This window comes from Eleutherodactylus coqui, chromosome 11 (genome assembly GCF_035609145.1).
Source record: "Eleutherodactylus coqui strain aEleCoq1 chromosome 11, aEleCoq1.hap1, whole genome shotgun sequence".
Lineage (NCBI taxonomy): Eukaryota > Metazoa > Chordata > Amphibia > Anura > Eleutherodactylidae > Eleutherodactylus > Eleutherodactylus coqui.
This window is the reverse complement of record NC_089847.1, coordinates 78967888-78988718: the sequence shown is the minus strand read 5'-3', so window position 1 is coordinate 78988718 and position 20831 is coordinate 78967888. Positions and strand designations below refer to the sequence as shown.

The 20831-nt window shown below is 38.5% G+C and overlaps 1 protein-coding gene across 1 annotated transcript in view; it reads right to left on the bottom strand.

The window, feature by feature from the left end:
* Window positions 1-1218: 1218 nt before the first annotated feature.
* Window positions 1219-20831, bottom strand: part of AHNAK (AHNAK nucleoprotein) — a 67694-nt gene continuing 48081 nt past the window's right edge. Inside the window, exon 5 of the mRNA XM_066582726.1 lies at window positions 1219-20160. Within this exon, the coding sequence (XP_066438823.1) occupies window positions 2098-20160 (18063 nt within the window). The 3' untranslated portion in view covers window positions 1219-2097. The remainder of the gene's footprint in view (window positions 20161-20831) is intronic.

The following is a 20831-nucleotide window of genomic DNA, read 5'->3' as shown; positions in this document are numbered from 1 at the left end:
GAGCCAACTTCTTCTCCGAGCTTCTTCTGTTGTGGTCCTCCACTCTGCTGAATACTTCACAAGTGGCATGTCAGGTTTGTATGCATATATGTGTATGTGCCTCAGTATGTTTGCATGTGGAATATATGTCTGAGATAATATTCCTTACTTGCAGAGATCTGACATTACTGGTAAACAACTGAAACAGCAATTATTAAGGCTGTTGTATGAGATTAAAAAATGTAAGGGAATTGAGAAGAAATACTGTACAAAACCACAGATCGTTAGTGGCGGTGTTTTAGGAAGGAAGCAGCCATGTTTATTTTTTTATTCTCTTACAGCCCCTGAAACAGACAATATAGCTTTACTGTATAGTTATAGGGGTCATTGTAAAGGTAGAGACCACATTATGCCAGGTACCTCTAACAAGAAACAGAAAAACTATAATTTCTGTTAAAGTGTGGTGAACGAGAGATTGCCACAAAACAAGTGTCAGCAAGATGGGACTGGAATTAGAAGAATAAAAAATGTGTAAAAACGGGTATTCTGACAAGCCGATCGCATGGCCAAAGTGGACAGATCTGCATAACTCACTTATCTGGGATCACACATGTATGTTTCTGAGCCAAACACAAGAGAGGAGTAGTACCAGTGTTTCCTTTAAACATTCTCTTCCCTTCAGATCCACACATGGCTTTGGCCAAAAAAACTATCTGCATTAAAATCACTAATTTCTTTGGTACTATCACAGCCAATTGTTTTTTCAGTTTTTTTTTCTTCTGAAGTGGTGAACAAGTGCTAATAGTATCACTAAGGCCTCTGTCACATAAGCATATTTGCATGTGCATTTGCACTGTTTTTGTGTGCGCATCAGCATTTTTACTGTACTTTTTCTTGCGCAAAAAGCATCCACCGATGCCTTCAGCCATTGAAATGGCCAATTAGTTTAATGGGTTCATGCAAATGCGCAGGAAAATACAACATGCTGTATATTTTTTTCATGACCTAATTGCACATGCCAAATAAGCGCAATTGAACAAACCCATTGAAATTAATGAGTTCTATTTTCTGCATATTGCCCGTGCAAATACTCACATGTGACACAGGCCTAATTCTTGCAACCCAATTACAACCACCCATGAAACGTCAGGAGGCACTGATGTCATTTCTAACGGTAATGGTGTGCATTCCAGTGTGTGTATAAAGACGGGACATTTCGCAACAGAATATGAACACAAGTTATTTTTATAAAGGTTAGAAGCTTTATTTTGACTTGAACAATCCACCGTAACACATTTCTTAATGAAGTGCTTACAGATTTCTGAAGTAAAACTGTTTATTTGAAATCATATGCTAGAATTAAAAGCAAATCTTGTTTATGTCCAACAAAATACAAGCGGCAGTTTAGGTATGACGTTAGAAGAAGAAATTCTTATAGCACAGATGAAAAAAATAGCAATGAACCAATGGTTGCAAAAGACAGGGATGACAAGATGAAGAAATCCTATGGAATCTTTAAATAATGTATGCGTCTAAGTCACAACAATTATTCTTACTATTTGGACCAAATTTACCAAATTTATAAATAAAAAATTTAAAAAATATTTAGATTATTTTTGTATATTTTGAAGAGTAGAAAACTCTGTTCAAACCACAATTATTTGAAGTTTTACATAGGCTTTCTGTTACCACTATTTGTAACAACTCCCTGTATTTTAGTAGTCCATCTGGTTCAATGCAATTTACAGTGTTTTTTTTTTTTTTATAAATTGGTTTGCATCTAATCTGTAACGCCCCACAAAAGAAAACATAGACTGTAAAAGCAAGTTAAAAAAATAATATGGAAAAATATATTTCCATGTACAAATTCTTATACTCCAACAGCCATTAAACCATTCACTGCCTGTCATGTTTACATATAAAACGGCTTCGGTAGTGAAAGGTTTAATGAGTGCATGGAATTTATTAGACAAGTAAGATTTTTGTCTGTTTTTATTTTAGCAATTGTTTGTGTCTTTACTGTTCACTTAAAGAATTACCATTATATAAAGGCTGCAAATGTATGTACAAACACACAGATATATATATTTATATACATGCTAGGTTTAAAAAGGAGTTTCATTCTTTCTTTTTAGCAACAGTGAGTTCCACTTTAGGAAGACGGACACCTGCTTTTGTTGCACTATCACTGCTTGAGGATGAAGACACTCTGGACTTATGGGAAGAGAGAGAAGCTCCACTTCCTTGGACGTTTTCATCATCACTTAATGTGACCTCATAAGAACCCTTTGATTTAGATCCCAAGCCACCAAATGTACCAAATTTAATCTTAGAGTGTTTCCCCTTCTTTTTGCCCCCCTCTACAGACAACGATCCTTCTGCTTCTAATGTGCCACTTGGTGAAGAGTGTGTTGATTCATCCTTCTCCTCACTCAAAGAGGAAGATCTATGTCTTGTCTTCTTGCTGGTAAATAAGGAAAATTCATACTTTGCAGGCTTCTCGACTTCAAGAGAAGCAGACCCCAGTCCTCCTTCAGCAGAGCCTAAACTGGCCTTTGAACTTTCAAAGTCACCCTTTGACCCAGACATTGAGACATCTGGGAGGATAGCATCACCTTTTCCTTTGGATTTAAAGTTCAACTTGGGCATTTTTATTTTAGACTTTTTAATTTTCATGTCACTTTCTTCTAAATTCACATCTGCTTGGCCAGACTTTGCAAATTGCAGATCTGCAGATGGAAAGTCTACATCAACTCCCACCTCTCTTCCTGATAGCTCAGGTCCAGAAGTGGTAAATTTTGGCATCAAAAGTCTGGGAAAGGTAATTTTACCAGCAGAACTTTCTAGATTCATATCTAATGATTTCACATTTAACCCTCCTTCAACTTTAGAATGGGTCAAATCACCTTTTACATTTGTCCATTCTGTTCTTAGCCCATCTGACCCCTTTAAGTATTGTGCACCACTTGAAAAGTCTCCTTTCAAATCTATACCTTGCCCACTAACATTAATTCCTGGGGCAGAAAATTTACTTTCAGAGGATGTCTGAAATGAAGGTCCTTTTATATGCAAATCTGAAACTCCAGCTTTACCAGAAATCTCAGCTTCTGGTCTAGTTACAGAAAATTCCCCCTTTGGTAACTGAATGTGGGGTCCTTGCAGTTGTGGACCAGACAGTCCTACCTGAGTGCCAATACCTTTCACATTTATACCTGGTAAATCAATTCCAGCAGAACTTCCAAACTCTCCTTCAATCTTTGGTCCTTTAAAAGTTACATCAGTGTCTGACGCAGATACTTTTGGAAAAGTGATATCAGCTGCAGATGTTGTAATGGAAGGGCCTTGGAGGCTGGCATCCAGCTGCGTAGTTTTGAATTTTGTATCAAAGTTAACGTCAGATCTACCTGATCCTGAAATACCAAATTCCGGCACAGTCATTTTTCCACTCGAACCAGAAATGTTTATATTGAGAGGATTTACATCAACATTTACAGAGCCTACTTTATCGGCTTTAACTTTTGGTCCTTGCAAACTAGCATTAATACCTGGTTTGAGTGCAGAGGTGTCAATGGCAAAATTAGGTAACTCGTTGTTAATACTCAGTGTACCAGTTTTGACATCTAGGGTAGGGGTTGCCACATCTATTTTTGGACCAGAAAGGTCAACATTTCCTTTAGAAAGTGAAAGATCTGCATTCGGAACTTCTACTTTGGTGCCTGACATATTAAAACCTGGAAGCTTAAATGCGGTTTTTTTCATCTTTACATCACCGCCTTCAATGCTTACTCCTGAAGCTGTTAAGTCAGCTTCTGGCATCTTTATTTCACCACCAATATCTAAATCTGGAGTCTTTATGTCTGCTTTAGGGCTTTGAAGAGAACCATCTCCCTTCAGTTTTGGAGACTTTATATCAAACTCCACGTCAGGAAAATGAATTTTTCCAAATAATGGTTTCCGCGTTTTAGCTGATTTTAAGCCTGCATCCCCACCTGACACATTTAAATCAACATCAGGGGCATTAAGATTTATGTCATTATCTATATCAGGAGCACTTATATCAAAATCACCCTTTTTGCCTTTTATTTTTGGGCCACTCATGTGAATTTTTGGCATTTTAAATTTTCCCTTTTTTCCCTTGCCAGTGACATTTAATTCAGGCCCTTCTGCATCAAAATCTACTTCGGGACAAGAAACATCTACAGAAGGGGCTTTGACTTCTGCTTTAGGTGACTTAAGGCCAAAACCAAATTTTGGTTTCTTAACTTTTGGTACTTTCATATTACCCTCAGTGATGTCAATATCTGCATCAAATCCTGGGCTTTTAAAGTCACCTTCTAATTTTGGTCCAGTGACATCAAGATTTCCTTTTAAAGTTGGACTCTTTACATTTATATCTCCTTCTAGTTTTGGACCAGAAAAATCTCCATCCCCTTTAATTTTGGGCCCTTTCAAACTTACTTCTGGCAAGGATACATCTGGTAGGTTCAGTGGAGGCATCTTAAATTTAGATCCTTTAATCTTACCATCAGAGCCTTCAAGTTTGATCTCAGGAGCCCTAATATCTACATTAGCACCAGAAATAACTTTTCCTTTGGGTAAACTAGTATCTACATCTAATCCTTCCACTTTTGGACCTGACATACCAAATTTAGGCATTTTAAATTCTGGGCCCTTGATGTCTACTTTATGTCCTTTCAAATCACCTTCAACTTTTGGACCTTTCACATTTAAGTCAAGATTCGGCATAGTTACTTTTGGAAAATCAATATCCATTGATGGCATCTTTAGATTTGGACCTTTCCACTTCCCTTCTGGGCCCTCAATATCAATCTCAGGAGCCTTAATATCTACATTTGGAACAGATATATCAAATTCTCCTTTGGGCAAGCTAGCATCTGCATCTAATCCTTCCACTTTTGGCCCTGACATACCAAATTTAGGCATTTTAAATTTGGGCATTTTGAATTTTCCCTCAGCATCTTTCACACTGATATCTGGCGCTCCTAATTCAATGCCTGGACCTTCAATATCAATATTGGGACCTTTCAAATCTCCTTCAAGTTTAGGGACCTTGATGTCAACTTTGGGTCCTTTGAAATCTCCCTCAATTTTTGGGCCTTTTAAATTTAAATCAAAATTTGGCATACTCACTTTTGGAATATCAATATTCATTGATGGCATCTTTAGATTTGGACCTTTCCACTTCCCTTCTGGGCCCTCAATATCAACCTCAGGAGCCTTAATATCTACATGTGGACCAGATATATCAACTTTGGGTAAGCTACCATCTACATTTAATCCTTCCACTTTTGGCCCTGATATACCAAATTTGGGCATTTTGAACTTCCCTTCAGCATCTTTCACACTTATATCTGGCGCCCCTAATTCAATGCCTGGACTTTCAATATCAATTTTGGGACCTTTCAAATCTCCTTTAAATTTAGGGACATTGATATCTACTTTGGGTCCTTTTAAATCCCCCTCAACTTTTGGGCCTTTCAAGTTTAAGTCAAAATTTGGCATACTTACTTTTGGGATATCAATATTCATTGATGGCATCTTTAGATTTGGACCTTTCCACTTCCCTTCTGGGCCCTCAATGTCAATCTCAGGAGCCTTAATATCTACATTCGGAACAGATATATCAAACTCTCCTTTGGGCAAGCTAGCATCTGCAGCCAAGCCTTCCACTTTTGGCCCTGACATACCAAATTTAGGCATTTTAAATTTAGGCATTTTGAATTTTCCTTCAGCATCTTTCACACTAATATCTGGCGCTCCTAATTCAATACCTGGACCTTCAATATCAATATTGGGACCTTTCAAATCTCCTTCAAGTTTAGGGACCTTGATGTCAACTTTGGGTCCTTTGAAATCCCCCTCAACTTTTGGGCCTTTTAAATTTAAATCAAAATTTGGCATACTTACTTTTGGAAAATCAATATTCATTGACGGCATCTTTAGACTTGGACCTTTCCACTTCCCTTCTGGGCCCTCAATGTCAACCTCAGGAGCCTTAATATCTACATGTGGGCCAGACATATCAACTTTGGGTAAGCTAGCATCTACATCTAAGCCTTCCACTTTTGGCCCTGATATACCAAATTTGGGCATTTTGAATTTTCCTTCAGCATCTTTCACACTCATATCTGGCGCCCCTAATTCAATGCCTGGTCCTTCAATATCAATATTGGGACCTTTCAAATCTCCTTTAAATTTAGGGACATTGATATCTACTTTGGGTCCTTTGAAATCCCCCTCAACTTTTGGGCCTTTTAAATTTAAATCAAAATTTGGCATACTTACTTTTGGGATATCAATATTCATTGATGGCATCTTTAGATTTGGACCTTTCCACTTCCCTTCTGGGCCCTCAATGTCAACCTCAGGAGCCTTGATATCTACATTTGGAACAGATATATCAAACTCTCCTTTGGGCAAGCTAGCATCTGCATCTAAGCCTTCCACTTTTGGCCCTGACATACCAAATTTAGGCATTTTAAATTTGGGCATTTTGAATTTTGCTTCTGAGCCTTTCAAATCGACATCTGGTGTCTCAAACTCAATGTCCGGACCGTCAACATTTAATTCAGGACCTTTTATGTCAATATTGGGTCCTTTTAAGTCACCCTTAAACTTAGGATCTTTAACTTTGCCATCCATACTTATGGATGGCATCTTTAGATTCGGACCTTTCCACTTCCCTTCTGGGCCCTCAATGTCAACCTCAGGAGCCTTAATATCTACATTTGGACCAGATATATCAACTTTGGGTAAGCTAGCATCTGCATCTAATCCTCCCAGTTTTGGCCCTGATATACCAAATTTGGGCATTTTGAATTTTCCTCCAGCACCTTTTATACTCATATCTGGTGCCCCTAATTCAATGCCTCGACCTTCAATATCAATATTGGGACCTTTCATATCTCCTTCAAGTTTAGGTACATTGATTTCTACTTTGGGTCCTTTGAAATCCCCCTCAGCTTTTGGGCCTTTCAAGTTTAAGTCAAAATTTGGCATACTTACTTTTGGAATATCAATATTCATTGATGGCATCTTTAGATTTGGACCTTTCCACTTCCCTTCTGGGCCCTCAATATCAATCTCAGGAGCCTTAATATCTACATTTGGAACAGATATATCAAATTCTCCTTTGGGCAAGCTACCATCTACATCTAATCCTTCAACTTTTGGCCCTGACATACCAAATTTAGGCATTTTAAATTTGGGCATTTTGAATTTTGTTTCTGAGCCTTTCAAATTGACATCTGGTGTCTCTAACTCAATGTCTGGACCTTCAACATTCAACTCAGGACCTTTAATGTCAATATTGGGACCTTTTAAGTCACCTGCAAGTTTTGGACCTTTCAGATTGAAATCAACATCAGGCATGGACGGCATCTTAAGCCTGGGACTTTTAACTTTGCCATCAATATCTATATCTGGTGCTTCCAAATCCGGGTTGCTGATGTTAATTTTAGGCCCTTTCAAATCTTCTTCAAATTTAGGTCCTTTCACATTTAATTCTACATCTGGTACTGACACTTTAGGGCTTGTTATGTTTAATGATGGCATTTTAAATTTTGGAGATTTGCCCTTTGCTTCCAAATTAGGAATATCCACATCAGGTCCACTAACATCAATATCAGTTTTTGGAACTTTTATGTCAACACTGGCTGCTTGTGTCTTATTTCCTGAAAAGTTAAATTTTGGAAGTCTGAATTTCGATTTTTTAACCTTCGTCTCAGGTACATCAATATCTATTTCAGGCAACCCAACTCCCAATTCTGGTCCTTTAAGACTTCCACCCTTTGCTGTAACATCTATGTCACCTTTAACTTTAGGCCCTTTCAAATTAAGATCTACATCGGGCATGGATACACTTGGTTTTGAAAATCCCCAAGATGGTAACTTAAATTTAGATCCTTTAACCTTACCCTCTGGTAATTCAGCAGATAATGAAGCACTAGGAACCTCTAACTCAGGAGCCTTGATATCAATCTTTGGATCTTTTATACCTGCTTCAATTTTTGCATCAGGTCCATCTATTCCTCCTTTTAATTTAGGACCTTTTACATTGAGATCTATTTCAGGCATGGAAACATGAGGCATACTTAAGTTAACTGCTGGCATTTTAATTTTGGGACCTTTAACTTTTCCTTCTGGGCTTTCAACTTCTACCTCTGGTGTTTTTAAATTCACTTTTGGTCCAGACCAGTCAACATCTACAGAAGAACCTTCTGCACTGGGGCCTGAAATGCCAAACTTTGGTATTTTGAATTTTGGCATTTTAAATTTCCCATCAGGTCCTTCTACATTCCCAGTGGGTACTTCATAGTCAAAATCAGCACTGCCTACTTCAGTATCCGCTCCTGCTTTAAATTTTGGTCCTTTCAAATTAAAATCAATATCAGGCATAGAAGGCATCTTAATTTTAGGACCTTTAAGCTTGTAGTCAGGGCCTTCAATATCCACCTCTGGAGCTTTGACATCCATAGCTGGCCCTTTTACATCTACTTCCACGTTTGGAGTGGAAAAATCAGCTTCTCCACTCTTCCACTTAGGGCCTTTTACATTCAGATCCACATCTGGCATTTTAGGTAAATTAATGTTCATTGATGGCATCTTAAATTTTGAACCTTTCACTTTACCATCAAGGTCCAGATCTGGGGCTTCTAAGTCTAACTCTGGTGCCTTAATGTCAACTTGGGGGCATTTTAAATCTGCATCAACCTTGGGACCTTTTAGATTCATGTCAAATTCAGGCATATGTATTTTTGGAGCACTTATTGAAGGCATCTTGAATTTTGGGCCCTTTACTTTCCCATCTAGGTCTACTTCAGGAGCATTAAGATCTACCTCAGGTCCCTTTATGTCAACTTTAGGAACCTTAACACCTCCTTCCGGTTTAGAACCTTTTAAATTAATGTCAAAATCTGGCATGTGCATTTTTCCTAGAGATAATGATGGCATCTTGAATTTTGGACCTTTTACTTTCCCATCAATATCTATATCAGGGGCTTCAAGATCAACCTCGGGAGCATTAATGTCAACATTAGGGCCTTTTAAATCTCCTTCAATATTAGGACCTTTCATACTAAGATCAACATGAGGCTTAGACATTTTTGGCATATTAAAATTAAGTGATGGCATCTTAAATTTAGGGCCCTTCAATGTAATGTCAGGTGTTTCAAGATCTACATCTGGCCCAGAAAGACCAAGGTCCCCTTTTGGAAGACTAATATCACATTCAGGACCCTCAACATTTGGTCCCGAAACACCAAACTTTGGTAATTTAAATTTAGGCATTTTCAGTTTTCCTTCTGGAGATTCAATTTCTAGATCTGGACCTGCAATACCTACCTCTGGCATCTTTATATCAACATTAGGACCCTCTAACTCTCCTTCAACTTTAGGCAAAGACCCATCAGCTCTTCCTTTCCAATGTGGGCCTTTCAAATTAATGTTAGGCATAGAGATATCTGGAAGATTAATGTTAGGCATGGAGATATCTGGAAGATTCATTGATGGCATCCTGAATTTTGAGCCTTTAACTTTACCTTCAATGTCTACATCGGGGGTGTCTAGGTCTACCTCAGGTGCCTTAATATCAACTTTAGGGCCTTTCAGCTCTCCTTCAATCTTTGGCACTGAAATTCCAGTATCTATCTGAGGACCACTTAACTTAAAGTTACCTTCAGGTAATTTAACTTCTGGACCTTCTGTTTTGAAGCCAGAAATGCCAAATTTTGGCATATGAAATTTGGGTCCTTTTATTTTACCCTTTCCTTCCAAATCTACATTTGGAATACCAAGTTCAACTTCTGGTGCATTGATGTCAATTTCTGGACCCTTTAAATTGCCTTCAGCTTTGGAACCAGACAAACCAAACTTAGGCATTTTAAATTTAGGCATCTTAAGCTTTCCTTCTGCACCTTTCAGATTGATATCAGGTGCTTCTAAATCAACTTCTGGGACCTTAACATCTAAATCTGGACATGTAATTTCACCTTTCAAATCTCCCTCTAGTTTAGGAGCTTTAATGTCAGCTCCTGCTTTAAATTTTGGTCCTTTCAAATTAAAATCAATATCAGGCATAGAAGGCATCTTAATTTTAGGACCTTTAAGCTTGTAGTCAGGGCCTTCAATATCCACCTCTGGAGCTTTGACATCCATAGCTGGCCCTTTTACATCTACTTCCACGTTTGGAGTGGAAAAATCAGCTTCTCCACTCTTCCACTTAGGGCCTTTTACATTCAGATCCACATCTGGCATTTTAGGTAAATTAATGTTCATTGATGGCATCTTAAATTTTGAACCTTTCACTTTACCATCAAGGTCCAGATCTGGGGCTTCTAAGTCTAACTCTGGTGCCTTAATGTCAACTTGGGGGCATTTTAAATCTGCATCAACCTTGGGACCTTTTAGATTCATGTCAAATTCAGGCATATGTATTTTTGGAGCACTTATTGAAGGCATCTTGAATTTTGGGCCCTTTACTTTCCCATCTAGGTCTACTTCAGGAGCATTAAGATCTACCTCAGGTCCCTTTATGTCAACTTTAGGAACCTTAACACCTCCTTCCGGTTTAGAACCTTTTAAATTAATGTCAAAATCTGGCATGTGCATTTTTCCTAGTGATAATGATGGCATCTTGAATTTTGGACCTTTTACTTTCCCATCAATATCTAGATCAGGGGCTTCAAGATCAACCTCGGGAGCATTAATGTCAACATTAGGGCCTTTTAAATCTCCTTCAATATTAGGACCTTTCATACTAAGATCAACATGAGGCTTAGACATTTTTGGCATATTAAAATTAAGTGATGGCATCTTAAATTTAGGGCCCTTCAATGTAATGTCAGGTGTATCAACATCTACATCTGGCCCAGAAAGACCAAGGTCACCTTTTGGAAGACTAATATCACATTCAGGACCCTCAACATTTGGTCCCGAAACACCAAACTTTGGTAATTTAAATTTAGGCATTTTCAGTTTTCCTTCTGGAGATTCAATTTCTAGATCTGGACCTGCAATATCTACCTCTGGCATCTTTATGTCAACATTAGGACCCTCTAACTCTCCTTCAACTTTAGGCAAAGACCCATCAGCTCTTCCTTTCCAATGTGGGCCTTTGAAATTAATGTGAGGCATAGAGATATCTGGAAGATTCATTGATGGCATCTTGAATTTTGAGCCTTTAACCTTACCTTCAAAGTCTACATCGGGGCTGTCTAGGTCTACCTCAGGTGCCTTAATATCAACTTTAGGGCCTTTCAACTCTCCTTCAATCTTTGGCACTGAAATTCCAGTATCTATCTGTGGACCACTTAACTTAAAGTCACCTTCAGGTAATTTGACTTCTGGACCTTCTGCTTTGAAGCCAGAAATGCCAAATTTTGGCATGTGAAATTTAGGTCCTTTTATTTTACCCTTTCCTTCCAAATCTACATTTGGAATACCAAGTTCAACTTCTGGTGCACTGATGTCAATTTCTGGGCCCTTTAAATTCCCTTCAGCTTTGGAACCAGACAAACCAAACTTAGGCATTTTAAATTTAGGCATCTTAAGCTTTCCTTCTGCACCTTTCAGATTGATATCAGGTGCTTCTAAATCAACTTCTGGGACCTTAACATCTAAATCTGGACATGTAATTTCACCTTTCAAATCTCCCTCTAGTTTAGGAGCTTTAATGTCAGCTCCTGCTTTAAATTTGGGGGCTTTCAAATTAAAATCAATATCAGGCATAGAAGGCATCTTAATTTTAGGACCTTTAAGCTTGTAGTCAGGGCCTTCAATATCCACCTCTGGCGCTTTTACATCCATAGCTGGCCCTTTTACATCTACTTCCAAGTTGGGAGTGGAAAAATCAGCTTCTCCACTCTTCCACTTAGGGCCTTTTATATTCAGATCCACATCTGGCATTTTAGGTAAATTAATGTTCATTGATGGCATCTTAAATTTTGAACCTTTCACTTTACCATCAAGGTCCAGATCTGGGGCTTCTAAGTCTACCTCTGGTGCCTTAATGTCAACTTGGGGGCATTTTAAATCTGCATCAACTTTGGGACCTTTTAGATTCATGTCGAATTCAGGCATATGTATTTTTGGAGCACTTATTGAAGGCATCTTGAATTTTGGGCCCTTTACTTTCCCATCTAGGTCTACTTCAGGAGCATTAAGATCTACCTCAGGTCCCTTTATGTCAACTTTAGGAACCTTAACACCTCCTTCCGGTTTAGAACCTTTTAAATTAATGTCAAAATCTGGCATGTGCATTTTTCCTAGTGATAATGATGGCATCTTGAATTTTGGACCTTTTACTTTCCCATCAATATCTATATCAGGGGCTTCAAGATCAACCTCTGGAGCATTAATGTCAACATTAGGGCCTTTTAAATCTCCTTCAATATTAGGACCTTTCATACTAAGATCAACATGAGGCTTAGACATTTTTGGCATATTAAAATTAAGTGATGGCATCTTAAATTTAGGGCCCTTCAATGTAATGTCAGGTGTATCAACATCTACATCTGGCCCAGAAAGACCAAGGTCACCTTTTGGAAGACTAATATCACATTCAGGACCCTCAACATTTGGTCCCGAAACACCAAACTTTGGTAATTTAAATTTAGGCATTTTCAGTTTTCCTTCTGGAGATTCAATTTCTAGATCTGGACCTGCAATATCTACCTCTGGCATCTTTATGTCAACATTAGGACCCTCTAACTCTCCTTCAACTTTAGGCAAAGACCCATCAGCTCTTCCTTTCCAATGTGGGCCTTTGAAATTAATGTGAGGCATAGAGATATCTGGAAGATTCATTGATGGCATCTTGAATTTTGAGCCTTTAACCTTACCTTCAAAGTCTACATCGGGGGTGTCTAGGTCTACCTCAGGTACCTTAATATCAACTTTAGGGCCTTTCAACTCTCCTTCAATCTTTGGCACTGAAATTCCAGTATCTATCTGTGGACCACTTAACTTAAAGTCACCTTCAGGTAATTTGACTTCTGGACCTTCTGTTTTGAAGCCAGAAATGCCAAATTTTGGCATGTGAAATTTAGGTCCTTTTATTTTACCCTTTCCTTCCAAATCTACATTTGGAATACCAAGTTCAACTTCTGGTGCACTGATGTCAATTTCTGGGCCCTTTAAATTCCCTTCAGCTTTGGAACCAGACAAACCAAACTTAGGCATTTTAAATTTAGGCATCTTAAGCTTTCCTTCTGCACCTTTCAGATTGATATCAGGTGCTTCTAAATCAACTTCTGGGACCTTAACATCTAAATCTGGACATGTAATTTCACCTTTCAAATCTCCCTCTAGTTTAGGAGCTTTAATGTCAGCTCCTGCTTTAAATTTGGGTGCTTTCAAATTAAAATCAATATCAGGCATAGAAGGCATCTTAATTTTAGGACCTTTAAGCTTGTAGTCAGGGCCTTCAATATCCACCTCTGGAGCTTTTACATCCATAGCTGGCCCTTTTACATCTACTTCCAAGTTGGGAGTGGAAAAATCAGCTTCTCCACTCTTCCACTTAGGGCCTTTTATATTCAGATCCACATCTGGCATTTTAGGTAAATTAATGTTCATTGATGGCATCTTAAATTTTGAACCTTTCACTTTACCATCAAGGTCCAGATCTGGGGCTTCTAAGTCTACCTCTGGTGCCTTAATGTCAACTTGGGGGCATTTTAAATCTGCATCAACTTTGGGACCTTTTAGATTCATGTCGAATTCAGGCATATGTATTTTTGGAGCACTTATTGAAGGCATCTTGAATTTTGGGCCCTTTACTTTCCCATCTAGGTCTACTTCAGGAGCATTAAGATCTACCTCAGGTCCCTTTATGTCAACTTTAGGAACCTTAACACCTCCTTCCTGTTTAGAACCTTTTAAATTAATGTCAAAATCTGGCATGTGCATTTTTCCTAGTGATAATGATGGCATCTTGAATTTTGGACCTTTTACTTTCCCATCAATATCTAGATCAGGGGCTTCAAGATCAACCTCGGGAGCATTAATGTCAACATTGGGGCCTTTGAAATCTCCTTCAATATTAGGACCTTTCATACTAAGATCAACATGAGGCTTAGACATTTTTGGCATATTAAAATTAAGTGATGGCATCTTAAATTTAGGGCCCTTCAATGTAATGTCAGGTGTATCAACATCTACATCTGGCCCAGAAAGACCAAGGTCACCTTTTGGAAGACTAATATCACATTCAGGACCTTCAACATTTGGTCCCGAAACACCAAACTTTGGTAATTTAAATTTAGGCATTTTCAGTTTTCCTTCTGGAGATTCAATTTCTAGATCTGGACCTGCAATATCTACCTCTGGCATCTTTATGTCAACATTAGGACCCTCTAACTCTCCTTCTACTTTAGGCAAAGACCCATCAGCTCTTCCTTTCCAATGTGGGCCTTTCAAATTAATGTTAGGCATAGAGATATCTGGAAGATTAATGTTAGGCATGGAGATGTCTGGAAGATTCATTGATGGCATCTTGAATTTTGAGCCTTTAACTTTACCTTCAATGTCTACATCGGGGGTGTCTAGGTCTACCTCAGGTGCCTTAATATCAACTTTAGGGCCTTTCAGCTCTCCTTCAATCTTTGGCACTGAAATTCCAGTATCTATCTGAGGACCACTTAACTTAAAGTCACCTTCAGGCAATTTAACTTCTGGACCTTCTGTTTTAAAGCCAGAAATGCCAAATTTTGGCATATGAAATTTAGGCCCTTTTATTTTACCCTTTCCTTCCAAATCTACATTTGGAATACCAAGTTCAACTTCTGGTGCATTGATGTCAATTTCTGGACCCTTTAAATTGCCTTCAGCTTTGGAACCAGACAAACCAAACTTAGGCATTTTAAATTTAGGCATCTTAAGCTTTCCTTCTGCACCTTTCAGATTGATATCAGGTGCTTCTAAATCAACTTCTGGGACCTTAACATCTAAATCTGGACATGTAATTTCACCTTTCAAATCACCCTCTAGTTTAGGAGTTTTAATGTCAGCTCCTGCTTTAAATTTGGGGGCTTTCAAATTAAAATCAATATCAGGCATAGAAGGCATCTTAATTTTAGGACCTTTAAGCTTGTAGTCAGGGCCTTCAATATCTACCTCTGGTGCTTTTACATCCATAGCTGGCCCTTTTACATCTACTTCCAAGTTGGGAGTGGAAAAATCAGCTTCTCCACTCTTCCACTTAGGGCCTTTTATATTCAGATCCACATCTGGCATTTTAGGTAAATTAATGTTCATTGATGGCATCTTAAATTTTGAACCTTTCACTTTACCATCAAGGTCCAGATCTGGGGCTTCTAAGTCTACCTCTGGTGCCTTAATGTCAACTTGGGGGCATTTTAAATCTGCATCAACTTTGGGACCTTTTAGATTCATGTCAAATTCAGGCATATGTATTTTTGGAGCACTTATTGAAGGCATCTTGAATTTTGGGCCCTTTACTTTCCCATCTAGGTCTACTTCAGGAGCATTAAGATCCACCTCAGGTCCCTTTATGTCAACTTTAGGAACCTTAACACCAGCTTCCTGTTTAGAACCTTTTAAATTAATGTCAAAATCTGGCATGTGCATTTTTCCTAGTGATAATGATGGCATCTTGAATTTTGGATCTTTTACTTTCCCATCAATATCTATATCAGGGGCTTCAAGATCAAACTCGGGAGCATTAATGTCAACATTAGGGCCTTTTAAATCTCCTTCAATATTAGGACCTTTCATACTAAGATCAACATGAGGCTTAGACATTTTTGGCATATTAAAATTAAGTGATGGCATCTTAAATTTAGAGCCCTTCAATGTAATGTCAGGTGTATCAACATCTACATCTGGCCCAGAAAGACCAAGGTCACCTTTTGGAAGACTAATATCACATTCAGGACCTTCAACATTTGGTCCCGAAACACCAAACTTTGGTAATTTAAATTTAGGCATTTTCAGTTTTCCTTCTGGAGATTCAATTTCTAGATCTGGACCTGCAATACCTACCTCTGGCATCTTTATGTCAACATTAGGACCCTCTAACTCTCCTTCTACTTTAGGCAAAGACCCATCAGCTCTTCCTTTCCAATGTGGGCCTTTCAAATTAATGTTAGGCATAGAGATATCTGGAAGATTAATGTTAGGCATGGAGATATCTGGAAGATTCATTGATGGCATCCTGAATTTTGAGCCTTTAACTTTACCTTCAATGTCTACATCAGGGGTATCTAGGTCTACCTCAGGTGCCTTAATATCAACTTTAGGGCCTTTCAGCTCTCCTTCAATCTTTGGCACTGAAATTCCAGTATCTATCTGAGGACCACGGAACTTAATGTCACCTTCAGGCAATTTAACTTCTGGACCTTCTGTTTTAAAGCCAGAAATGCCAAATGTTGGCATATGAAATTTGGGTCCTTTTATTTTACCCTTTCCTTCCAAATCTACATTTGGAATACCAAGTTCAACTTCTGGTGCATTGATGTCAATTTCTGGACCCTTTAAATTCCCTTCAACTTTGGAACCAGACAAACCAAACTTAGGCATTTTAAATTTAGGCATCTTAAGCTTTCCTTCGGCATCTTTCAGATTGATATCAGGTGCTTCTAAATCAACTTCTGGAACCCTAACGTCTAAATCTGGACATGCAATTTCACCTTTCAAATCTCCCTCTATTTTAGGAGCTTTAATATCAGCTCCTGCTTTAAATTTGGGTGCTTTCAAATTAAAATCAATATCAGGCATAGAAGGCATCTTAATTTTAGGACCTTTAAGCTTGTAGTCAGGGCCTTCAATATCCACCTCTGGAGCTTTTACATCCATAGCTGGCCCTTTTACATCTACTTCCAAGTTTGGAGTGGAAAAATCAGCTTCTCCACTCTTCCATTTAGGGCCTTTTATATTCAGATCCACATCTGGCATTTTAGGTAAATTAATGTTCATTGATGGCATCTTAAATTTTGAACCTTTCACTTTGCCATCAAGGTCCAGATCTGGGGCTTCTAAGTCTACCTCTGGTGCCTTAATGTCAACTTGGGGGGATTTTAAATCTGCATCAACTTTGGGACCTTTTAGATTCATGTCGAATTCAGGCATATGTATTTTTGGAGCACTTATTGAAGGCATCTTGAATGTTGGGCCCCATACTTTCCCATCTAAGTCTACTTCAGGAGCATTAAGATCTACCTCAGGAGCTTTTATGTCAACTTTAGGAACCTTAACACCAGCTTCCTGCTTAGAACCTTTTAAATTAATGTCAAAATCTGGCATGTGCATTTTTCCCACTGATACTGATGGCATCTTGAATTTTGGACCTTTTACTTTCCCATCAATATCTATATCAGGGGCTTCGAAGTCAACCTCTGGGGCCTTAATCCCAACATTAGGGCCTTTTAACTCTCCTTCAATATTTGGACCTTTCATACTAAGATCAACATGAGGCTTAGACATTTTTGGCACATTGATATTCATTGATGGCATCTTAAATCTAGAACCCTTTAATGTAATGTCAGGTGTTTCAACATCTACATCTGGCCCAGAAAGACCAAGGTCGCCTTTTGGAAGACTAATATCACATTCAGGACCCTCAACATTTGGTCCTGAAACACCAAACTTTGGTAATTTAAATTTAGGCATTTTCAGTTTTCCTTCTGGAGATTCAATTTCTAGATCTGGACCTGCAATATCTACCTCTGGCATCTTTATGTCAACATTAGGACCCTCTAACTCTCCTTCTACTTTAGGCAAAGACCCATCAGCTCTTCCTTTCCATTGTGGGCCTTTCAAATTAATGTGAGGCATAGAGATAGCTGGAAGATTTATTGATGGCATCTCGAATTTTGAGCCTTTAACTTTACCTTTGATGTCTACATCGGGGGTGTCTAGGCCTACCTCAGGTGCATTAATATCAATTTTAGGGCCTTTCAACTCTCCTTCAATCTTTGGCACTGAAATTCCAGTATCTATCTGAGGACCACTTAACTTAATGTCACCTTCAGGCAATTTTACTTTTGGACCTTCTGTTTTAAAGTCAGAAATACCAAATTTTGGCATATGAAATTTTGGTGCTTTTATTTTACCCTTTCCTTTCAAATCTACATTTGGAGAACCAAGTTCAACTTCTGGTGCATTGATGTCAATTATATCTCTTTTGGGCAGATTTAAATCAACATGTGGTGATTCTAATTTTGTCTCAGAAATTCCAAACTTTGGCATGGTAAATTTTGGCATACTAACTTTACTTTCTATTGTTCCTAAATCAATCTTTGGAGCTACAAAGTCAACCTCTGGTACTTTAACACTTTCATTCAGACCTTTCAAATTTCCTTCTACTGTTGGACCTTTTAGATGAGTTTCAGATTTTGGAAGTTGCACTGGTGGCACTGTAAATTTTAAACCTTCAACTTTTTCACCAATATTTATCGCATTTGTGTCTACTGTTGGACCTGTAATGTTAACTTTAGGCTTTGAAAAATCTAATTCTTTAGAGCCTTTCAAAGTAAGGTCTGCATCAGGCTCAGATATTTTTGGCAAAGAGACACCTATAGATGGTTCAGCTAGATGGCCTCCTTTAACATTCCCAAACTGACTTGAAATGTTTAATGTTGGAGTTTTAAAATCAACATTGGAACCTTTCACATGCATGGCACCTTCCCTTATAATATCAGTTTGAGGGCCTGATATATTAATCCCACCTTCTGGTTTTGATTCTGATACACTGAAAGTAGGCATGTTAAATTTTGGCATTGTTAGTCTTCCTCCTATGCCTCCCTCATCAGCAATTTGTATATGGCCTTGCTGACCCTCAATGGAAAAGTTTGAACCCTTAATTCCTACACCTTTAGGAGCAATGTTAACCTCTGGACTCTTAAGATCAAGGTTTAAATCATGATCAAGTTGAATACCTGGAATCTCAGTCTCCATCCCCCTACTAGAACCTTTAGCATCTATCCTTACATTAGGCATGGATATTTTCGGTACATTAGCAACTCTTGTCTCACTTTTACCCTCTGCTAATGCTGTTCCTTGAACAATCTGTTCATTTGCTTCTGATGAAACGAATGTTGGCATTTTAAATGAGGGTATGTTCATTTTAAGCTCTGTATCAGTTCCTATCAAACCCATGGGCCCTGACACATTTACTTTTGAAGTATTCACTTTTCCTTCAAATTCTGGAGTGATGTCCACATTAGCACCAGTGGCTGCTAATCCATCTCGACTTGATTGGCTGAGCTTGAATTGCCTGTCTAAATTTGGTCCTACAGATCCAGATTTTGTCATTTTAATGTCCTCACCTGGGAGCACTATTTTTACTGATCTACCACTTTTTTCCTGACTGTCTATGTTTACTTTAGGTGCTTGAATATCTCCAGTCACATTAATAAACTGGGATTGTGTAGAAGAGCTTACATTTTTCAGACCCTCAGGGTTCTTTGTATCAAACTGAGCACCCTTTACTGTCGTACTGGATGACTGGAAACCAATTTTAGAAGTAACTGAAGTTGTGCCCTGACTTGCTTTGATGTTCACAGCTGAATTTGTTGAAGTATCATAATCAGGTGTCTTTACCTCAAGTCCAGTGCCTTCAAAAGCACCCATGACATTAGGGCCTCTCAAACCAATATCATGGTCTGCTCCAAATCTGGGCATTTTGACATTAATTTTCCTTTCATAACTCTCGAACTTTGGTGCAGAAACACTTATATCAGGCACATGCATGCCTGTGGAGGCTTGCCTACTAAGTTGAGAATCAGCATCACTTTCACCTTCAAATTGTGCCCCGCTCTGTCCCTTATATCTCACAGTGGTAGTGTGAACATTCAAAGAATCTCCTGGTAGGGAAACGCTGTACTCTCCACTTGTATGTAAGCTTTTTGCAGATGGAGCAATACCAGGAATTCTGATCACTCTTTTACCTTCTTCTGACTCCACACTGGTTTTTGAAATCTCAGTTATTTCATGCCGAGGAATCTTGATTTTGTATTCAGGGCTGCTTATATCAATCTCTTTTGAGTCTTTTGATCCTGTCACATCCACAGTATAAGCAGTGACTTTCCTGGTAACTGTGATGGTCCTTGTCTGGGTCTCTGGTTCTAGAGTCTCATCAGACTTCAGACGTGGCTTAATTTTTTTGGTGTAAATTCTTCTGTACTCTTCATCATCTCCACTCTGTAAAAACACAAAGTTATAGAAGTGCTAGCCAGAAATACAGTATTTTTGTGACATCAAGCACATCCATAAGAAACAGGAATTGGTGGAGATCTGAGCTGCTGAATTACGCCTTTCAGCTACGACTAAACATGAAGAATTCAAAGAGATGAACAGACTGCAATATTGACTAACATTTCTTTTTACCAAACAAAAACTTCATGTTAACAGATGAACGTACAGTATTGATATGTTTAAAAGGCGTGGTAGCACAATATGGGGATGGATGGCTCCAGTCAACTATTATTAGAGATGGCACAAAAAATACTATGCAATTTGCTCAAAGGACCAATCAGAGAATACACTTAACACATAGGTGGTAATTTATCATAAGGGCATATTCTCACAGGCCAAATAACTGTCCGATGCATGTTGGATTTCTTTTCAACATGGATCTAACAGTAAAATCCCCCATTGAGCCTTGGAGTTTTTTTTACAGATTTTCATATGGATTCAGGCCCATTTGATGGGGCCAACAAGGATTTTGCATGGAAATTGTGCCAAAAGTTGACGTATAAATTATTTTTTTCCTCAACACATATTTTAGAAGTTGTTCATATGGTACAGATTAAGGCCTCGGTCACACGGGCGTTTTTTGCCGCGATTTGCGGATCGCATGATGGATACGCATC